This window comes from Gastrolobium bilobum, unplaced genomic scaffold (assembly GCF_033153095.1).
Source record: "Gastrolobium bilobum isolate Gb01-03AN ecotype WA unplaced genomic scaffold, APGP_CSIRO_Gbil_v1 utg25985, whole genome shotgun sequence".
NCBI lineage: Eukaryota > Viridiplantae > Streptophyta > Magnoliopsida > Fabales > Fabaceae > Gastrolobium > Gastrolobium bilobum.
This window is the reverse complement of record NW_026896525.1, coordinates 59,621-68,955: the sequence shown is the minus strand read 5'-3', so window position 1 is coordinate 68,955 and position 9,335 is coordinate 59,621. Positions and strand designations below refer to the sequence as shown.

Sequence of the window (9,335 nt, the reverse complement as noted above, 5' to 3'; positions counted from 1 at the left end):
CTCTAAAAACAAGTTAGCATCTGTCTAGATTGTTGGTTTGAGGATCAGCGATAAATAAAAGCCGACATTATTATGACGCGGTTTCCATATCCTTCCAGACTTTATAAGGTCAGAATTAATTTGCGTCCTAACAAACTTGTTTACTTTCTTATATATAGTTGATGTTTTTGAGATATACAGAAGCCTAAATAAGTTATGCTCTATTTATTTTTTTATTTTGTCTTCATCTCTCTCCCTCTTTTTACCTTATTGTCTGCTGCGGACTTTGGGCCATGAAATCTTTAATCACGGTCGAAATCAATCAAAATTACAATTTGTTATTTAGTTTCCCTATGCTGATTGAATTTTTTAGGTGCAAATATGTTGTTCCATGTACTAGTTGTCTCATGCTCATTTTTCTGTCTCTGTAGGATGTCCCTCCAGAAATTTTTAGATTGTTGCGAGAGCACTGGTCAGAATGGGAAGATAGCAATATTGATGCTTACTCAGCTACTGTCATTAAAATTGGTCCCTGCAGCTTGCTAGGGGAGAGAGCAGGAAGTTTTGGGGGAGAAATGATTTACTCGAACGAATACAATTGTGCACCTTGTGGACAACTCAAATGGTACACATTTTTACTATCGTTCCCCAAATGTAATTGGTTGCCTAAGTTTGCTCTACTAAGGTAAACATTAGTGTAATTATGAACCCCTATTTTGAAAATAGAATATTATGACATGTCCTTTGTAAATATTATATTCACATTAACTCTAATTTCATCACAGGTTGCATTTCTAATACTCTTTATATCACATGATGATCATGTGTTACGAAGGCAGCTGAAGAAGGGTCAAGCCCAGCCACTGATGACCCAGGTTTGGGCCCTAGTATTGTCAAACGGCCCACTAGAAAGAAAGGCACACCCGCCTGGATGAAGGACTACAGCTGTTAATAAAGAACAAGGGAAAGTTAAGCGGTGGACCAATAGAAGTAGGACAAGTATGATAAGCGGTTAGTTGTAGATGTGAAACGTGTAACTGAATGTGCTACGTGTAGTAGAGAAGTATAAGTAGCATAGCATGTAGTTGAAAACAGTTATCTGAATAATACTTGAAGTTCTTTTCGATTCTTCTTTTCATGTTCTCTGTTCATTGTCCTTCCTTATTCTTCGATACAGTTCGTATCATCTGGTGCTTTCATTGAGTTACCATGAGAATTCAGGAGGTTGCTGATGAATTGCGTTCGAAATTCCAATTAGGAATCAACACTACTAAATCTGATCTTACTCAGAAAATCGAACAGCTTACAGAATCTGTTCTCAATATGGATGCTCGTTTACGAGAATTCATGTCCAAAACCCAAATTTCCACACCAACCAGTTCTAAGAATCAAAGTTCGAATCTCGATCCCAACTCCACTCCTTTTCGTTCCCCAGAAACACCGGAGCAGAGAGTATTGAAGTCCATCAAGGTTGAGATTCCTTCGTTTAAGGGTTCTGACCCTAATAATTGGATCTTCCGGACTGAAATGTTTTTCCAAATGCACAATGTTCCACCATGCATGAAGGTCCAACTTGCAGGGATGAAGATGGAGGGTATGGCATCACCCTGGTTCCAATGGATGTTTACCACAGGGTTGATTTCTCAAAGGGAAGACTTTGCTTGTGCCTTGCGCCAACGGTTTGGAGCTTCAGCATTTATGGATCTTAAAGGAGCTCTTTCCAAACTCTCCCAATCAGGTACTTTGATGGAGTATGTAAAAGATTTTGAGTCCTTATTGAATCAGGTTCAAGGTTTCAGTGATGACGTCTTGATGAGTTTTTTCATTTTTGGCCTTCAACCTGACCTCAGAGGAGCCATACAGCTTCAGTGGCCTAAATCTCTTCATCATGCTATGCAATTAGCATATGCATTTGACACTCACCATGATCAATTGCGTTCCTCACTTTTTCCTCACCAAAAACGACATCTTTTTCCATCTCACAGTAGCAACACACACCTTCCTAAAACGAATTCGACTTCCACTTTCCATACACCTAACACCACTCACAACATAAACAACTCAGTATCATCTCAGCAATCCACATTATCTATCAAGAAACTTTCCCCCGAAGAAATCCTTAAAAAACGAGAACTTGGCATATGTTTTACATGTGATGAAAAATGGAATGGCAAACACAGATGCAAGGCCAAAATGTTACTCTTAATTGGTGAAGTGGAGGATGAACATCAAGACACAGAAGAAATAATCCTTTGGTCCCCTGACACTATGGAGGCCACTTAACCAGCTAGTTTACAGTAAAATCCAGAAGCTACTATGTTCTCCTTAGCCAGTTCCTTTAATCATAGAGCTTTAATTCTGCATGCTTCGATCTGTCATCATGCTGTTAGTGTGTTGGTGGACTCTGGCAGTTCACACAATTTTATTAACCGTGAATTAGCAACCAAGTTGAATATCCCTATGAGTCACTCTCGGGGAATTAAGGTTTTCATGGGAAATGGGGATTTTTTGTTCTGTGACAAAAAGTGCAAAATGGTTCAGTTGACAATTCAGAACCACTCTTTTAAGGTTGATTTCTGGGTGCTGGAGTTACAAGACTTGAATGTCATTTTGGGTATGAGGTGGCTTGAAAGCTTAGGCAGGGTGACTCATGATTATGTGAAGCAATCAATGGAGTTTGTAAAAGATGGCACCTGGATCACATTGCAAGGTATTTCGGACTTAGACAACAGTCCCAATGATGATTGTATCCATAAGGCTTCATGTTGCTTACTGACAACAGTTACTTCCACTGCATTGGATGGTCTACTGTTGCCTGATTTAGAGGCTATTAAACATGCAATTGATCCTGTTTTATGGAATGTTTTACAGGAATGCCAAGTTGTCTTTCAAACACCACACATTTTACCTCCTTTTCGAGGAATGGAGCATTCAATTCACTTAATGGATGAAGCCAAACTAGTTAATGTGAAACCTTATAAGTTTCCTCACCATCAAAAGACAGAATTGGAGAGGCAAGTCTCTGATCTCTTATCTGCAGGTTACATCCAGCCTAGCAAGAGCCCTTTTTCATCACCTGTCTTGTTAGTAAAGAACAAAGATGGCACATGGCGTATGTGCATTGATTATAGAGCTTTAAATGCCGTGACTATTCCGGATAGATTCCCCATACCCACTATTGACGAATTATTAGATGAACTTTTGGTGCAGCAGTATTTAGCAAGCTTGATCTTAGGGCTGGCTACCATCAAATTCGCATGCTTCCCCAAGATGTCTTCAAACTGTTTTTCGGACTCATGAGGGGCATTATGAGTTCCTTGTGATGCCTTTTGGGCTCACTAATGCCCCTGCAACTTTTCAAGCAGCTATTAACCAAATTTTTAGACCTTATTTGAGGAAGTTTGTTATTGTTTATTTTTATGATATCCTTGTCTATAGTGGTTCCCTATCTGATCATGTGCAGCACTTAAGACTCACCCTTCAATGTTTATACCAGCATAATTTCTTTGTCAGGTTGAGCAAATGTGCATTTGGGGTTATGGAAATTTCTTATTTGGGTCATATTGTGTGTGTTGATGGAGGAGTTAAAGCAGATCCAAAAAAATTTGCTACTATGGTTGATTGGCCAATACCCAAATCCATCAAACAGCTTCATGCCTTTTTGGGTTTAACAAGTTATTACAGAAAGTTTGTTCACCACTATGCGGCCATTGCCTCACCACTTACTGATCTTTTGAAATCTGATAAATTGGCTTGGACACCTGTTGCAAATGAAGCCTTTTGCCAATTGAAGTTAGCCATGAGTTCAACTCCAATCTTAGCTTTACCAGACTTTTCAGTCCCATTTATTGTTGAAACTGATGCCTCTTATGTAGGCATAGGAGCTGTCCTACTTCAGCATAACCAACCAATTTCCTTTTTCAGTAAGAAGCTTGGATCCGTTTATCCAAGGCCTCTACATATGTTCGTGAGCTCTATGCCATTACCGAAGCAGTGAAGAAATGGCGACATTATTTGCTTGGTGCTCATTTTATTGTAAGAACATATCACCAAAGTATCCGAGAATTGCTCTCTCAGACCATACAAACACCAGAACAACATAGGTATGTGCACAAACTCCTGGGCTATTCTTTTTCAATTGAGTAAAAACCCGGATCTTCCAATATCGTTGCTAATGCACTGTCAAGACAGTTTGACAGTAATGAGGCTGGTTTTTTACTGCCCCTATTTTCTGAACCACATTTCGGAGTTCTTGATTCTATTAAATCTGAGAATACATCTGATCCAGAGTTAGTCACTTTGCACCAACAGTTAGCAAGTGGTGTCTTGCTTGATCCTTTATTCACAGCAAAGGGTGGTATTTTATACCATAAGGGGCGTTTTTTTTGGGATCTCATTCCAACTTGAAGACTGAACTGATTGAGGAGGCTCACTCTACTCCTTTGGGTGGGCATGCTGGCTCTCTCCGCACATTCCTTCGATTGTCTGCTTCTTTTCATTGTCTGCATATGTGAAGAGATGTTACTCAGTTTGTTCAACAATGTGTTATCTGCCAACAAATCAAAACAAGTAATGCAGCACCTTTGGGGTTACTTCACCCTTTACCTGTTCCTGAAGCAATTTTTGAAGACCTCTCATTGGACTTCATTACTGGTTTACCACTTTCGAATGGCCTTTCTGTTGTCCTTGTGGTGGTAGACCGTTTGTCAAAGTATGCCCATTTCATTAGATTGTGCCATTCTTATACAGCAGCTACTGTAGCCAAAACATTTTGTGAACACATAATGAAACTAGATGGATTCCCTCGCTCATTGGTTTCTGATAGGGATCCGATTTTCATGAGCAAGTTTTGGCAAAAGTTGTTTTCCTTGAGTAGTACTAAGCTCAAAACTAGTTCTAGCTATCACCCACAAACGGATGGGCAATCTGAGGTGACCAACCGTTACTTAAGAGCATTTTGTGCTGAACAACATCAGAAATGGTCCTCCTTTCTATGTTGGGCTGAACTCCATTACAACTCTGCGGTTCACTCTTCCCTTGGGATGTCTCCATTTCAAGCTGTCTATGGCAGGGTACCACCTTCTATTCCATATTATCCTCGTGGATTAGTTAAAATTGAAGCCTTAGACACACTTCTGTGTCAACGGAATACCATCTTAGCCAGTCTTAAAGAGAATTTGTTGAGAGCTCAGAATCAGATGAAAAATCAAGCTGACAAGCATCGTAGAGACTTCCTCTTTTCTGAAGGTGATTTGGTGTTAGTCAAATTACAACCTTATCGTCAGCTTTCAGTTGTTCATAGATCACATCAGAAACTAGCTAAGCGTTTCTATGGTCCCTTCCCTGTCAAGAAAGTTATTAGTCCTGTAGCATACCAATTCGATTTACCAGCCACTTCAAAAATTCATCCTACCTTCCACATTTCTTGCTTGAAGCCGTTTCGGGGATCACCAATAGTACATTTCTCTCCTCTGCCATCTCATAGTTTGGATAACAAACCAGTCCAGACACCGCTTGCAATATTGGCATCTCGTTCCTATGACATTCGAGGTGTGCCTCAGCTGCAATACTTGGTTCAGTGGACTGGTACTTTTTTGGAGGATGCAACCTGGGAATATGTTACTGATTTACAGGCTGCATATCCTGAATTGAACCTTGAGGACAAGGTCAATCTCAAGGAGGGTGTAAGAACCTGCACGTTAATTAAGGTATTTAATTAATTGATTATGCAAAATTAGGAAATGATTCCATAATTGACCCTAATAATTATTAAGAGGCTTTAATAATTATGGTAAGTGATTAAGAATGTTGAAAGTCGCTTTTCGGAAGAAAAGTGCAGATACCGGTTCTGCTAGTCGGTATAAATGCGTACCGAAAAAGTATCTCGAAAAATTATAATAAGTGCATTATAATTACTAGAATAACATATAGGACTTGTAAAACGAGTTTCAAGTCCAAATAATGAGAACTGGTGCTAGAAACCGGTACTGGCTTTGAAAAGCGCGTACCGGAAAGGTGCTTAGAAAATTATAAGAAAAATATGAGAATTCTTGGAAAAATGTGTAGTTTCAGAATCCAAAGTTTGGGATTAAAATGCTAAGCTTAGCAATTAAAGTTAATACCGTGCGTTTTAATGAGTTTTGGCTATATATACCCTTTGTAAGGGCACAAAGCCCTAGAAAACTGATTTGCTGCGTGGCTTTTCTTGGAGGCTGACCAGAAATAGTGTTCTTAGGCTTCCTTCTCCATTTATTGAGCAAGCATTCACCTTTGATGCTTGTTCTTCCATTTAAACACTTGGTGAGGGTGAGGGTTGGCCTTGGGACTGCATTGTGGTGCTTTTCTGAGTTAGAGAACCTGTGTGGGGAAGTTTTGGTTCTGACTTGATGGTTTGGGGTTGTGAAAAGCTTGGTTTTGGTTTTTGGAGGTCCAAGTGGTGACCTTTTGTGTTAAAGAACCAACCTTTGTGAAGCCATTTTCGTGCATCTTCATTGAGTCAGACTTGAGGGGCTGTGTTGAGCTCCAAGAGCATCTCCATTCTGAGTTTTGAGCCTTGGTATGTTGTACCACCCTTTGATCTTGAGTTTTATGCTTAAAAATAGAAGCTTGATGCATGTTAAGGTTAAAAGATGATAACTTGTTGTTGGGTAATGCTTAACACACCTAGAAATGCATGTTTAAGTGTTTAAAATCGGTAAAAACTCAACCTTGAAGGATACCTTCACGAAATGTAGAAACTGCATTCTGTCATGAAATATCCGGATATCTGCCCATGGAATATCCGGATATTGGATATCCGGATATGTGATATTCGGATATGGGGTTTTGGGATATCTGGATATTGGATATCCGGATATGTGAATCTGTATATCCGGATATGGACAGTGAGATATCCGGATATTACATATCCGGATATGGTCCCGAGGAATATCCGGATATTCTGGGATTTCGCAGAACAATAGCTGTGCTGTGTGTACAGTAGGCTATTGGGGGTTTGTGAACCCTAGATTGATGAAGTTGAACTTCTGTAATTAATGGACTAAGTCAGAATCATGTGATTAAGGGCTTGTGGCTTTGTTAGAAGCTTCAAGACATAAAACGTAATGAGAAGGCGTTGTCTTTAATTTGTATGCATGTGGTACATGTTTATTGATTTATATTTGGTCCATATCAGATTGTGATCTGCTGTGATTGGACTTTGAGCTAGTGGCATTGGATAGCTAGCTTAGAGGTAAGCTTTCGTGTCCTCGGTTTAGCCATATTGTGGTTCCACCATGTCCCATGGGGATATGGTATATGCATGCTGTGTTACATGCTTTTGATGTTTTGGAAATGTTGTTGAGCTATTGTATGTTAGTGCCTTGTTGATATGCATGGAGGTGTTCCACCTATACGGTAAGCCTGAGTATGTAGAACATACAAGAGGGTGAGGCTGTGGGTGAGGTGCAAGCGGTGTTCCTTGTACTACATGTAGGGAATAGACGTATTCCTACATTTCTCTGGCCAGTAGATAGTGATTACACACATGCCATAGATATCTGTTGCACTACATAGTTTTGGAACTAATAATGATATTACTGCTTTTAGAACTTATATTGTACATGTAGTGATCTTGCAGTGGAAGATCCTTGAGGACCCCTTGTCTTACTGAGATTTCTTGTTTAGAGATCTCACCCCACGTTTGGGGAATGCTTATTTCAGGGTCAGGTAATGTTGAGACCTCAGGCGGCATAAGGCCGGAGCTGAGTTAGATTGCTGTTATATTTTCCAAAAATATATTTTCCAAAATAGTGCAATGCAACAGATAATCATGTCATGTGTGTCAATTCTATTCTACTGATCAGAGAAATGCAGGAATACGTCTCTTACCCATACAATATGCAAGACGCTACTTGCACCCACCCACGGGCTCACCATCTTGTATGACGCTACATACTCAGGCTTACCGACTAAGTGGAAACAACACATACATATTATAAGTCATTGCACATATAAGCTCAAAAGCATTTCAGAATATCCAAAGCATGTAACACAACATGCATATAAACCATTCCCCCATGGGGTATGGTGGAACCACAACATGGCTAAATCGAGGACACGAAAACTTACCTTGCAAGCTAACTATCCAAGCCAAGAGTCCGCACAAGCTCAAGGCCCACAAACAGCACAATCACAATCTGTTTATATCAGAAATATCATCAATAACCATACTTTAAAGGTTCATTTCATTATGACAACATTTCCTTATTCGATTACATCGTTTCTAGTTCATAATTATCAAGTATTAAGTCTCATAATTAAAGGTATCAATGTTTTCCAATAGTAATACAAACATCTTAGGCCATCATGCCCAAAAGTGGACTAACCCACGCATAAAACTGGTTTCTGATCATTTTCACAGGTGGTAATCGATTACCAAGGGCATGGTAATGGATTACTGCACATGGTAATCGATTACCACCAACAAGGTAATCGATTACTGCAAATGGTAATCGATTACTAACCAAAATTAATCGATTACCACGCGGGTAGAACAGTTTTCTGTAGAATTTTTTTGCATAATCCGAAGCACAAATGTCACCCAATTACCCAAGGTTCGGTTTTGACCCAAAATAGATATTCATTAACACTTATTAGCCTTAGATTAACAACCTTAAGCTTGAATGATTAAAGTTATCTCATTTCATAACATAAACAAGCTTATTTTCAAGAAAAATTAAAGGAAAGTCCAAGGCATACCAATAAGGTCCAAACTCAGCAACAAAGAAGGCTCTTGGAGCTCTCTAACAATGCTAAAAAATTCTGACTTTGCAAGAGCACGAAAATACACCACAAGGTTGGACCTTTCTCTATCAAAATGGCACCATGAAGCTCAAAAGTGCCAAGAAGATGACCCCTCACACCAAACTCAGAAATGCAGCCCTTAACCCTACCAAACCAGTAACCAAAAACTCAGAAATGAGTAAACTTCCAACCACCCATGGCTAGAGCACACTCATACAAGGAACTTTGGTGAAGGAAGTAAGGGAAAATGTGGGAACTTGGGCTAGAAAATGGAGAAAAGCTCCACCCTTGCAATGGAGGTGAAGGTGGAAACCAAGGGGTTCAGAATCTCACGTAGAAGGAATGCAAATTCTGACCTAGGGCTTTGTGCCCAAGTATATATAGTCCACTTAAGATTAATCGCACAATATTAGCAATAATAGCTACGCTTATCATTTTAATCTCAAACTTGGGATTCTGAACCTAGCCATTTTTCTAGGATTTGTCATATTTTGATATTAATTTTTCGCAACACTTTTTTGGTATGCGTTTTAACACTGACAGTATTAGTTCCGACATCAATTTTCATTATT

At 39.4% G+C, this 9,335-nt stretch overlaps 1 protein-coding gene across 1 annotated transcript; it reads left to right on the top strand.

Moving 5' to 3' along the window:
* The first annotated feature begins 203 nt into the window (after positions 1–203).
* Positions 204–1,046, top strand: LOC133300245 (homeobox-leucine zipper protein ATHB-8-like). The gene is made up of 3 exons (XM_061499763.1): positions 204–290; positions 411–664; positions 765–1,046. The coding sequence occupies exons 1-3, from the start codon at positions 273–275 to the stop codon at positions 775–777; spliced, it is 285 nt and encodes a 94-aa protein (XP_061355747.1). The 5' UTR covers positions 204–272; the 3' UTR covers positions 778–1,046.
* The last annotated feature ends 8,289 nt before the right edge of the window (positions 1,047–9,335 follow it).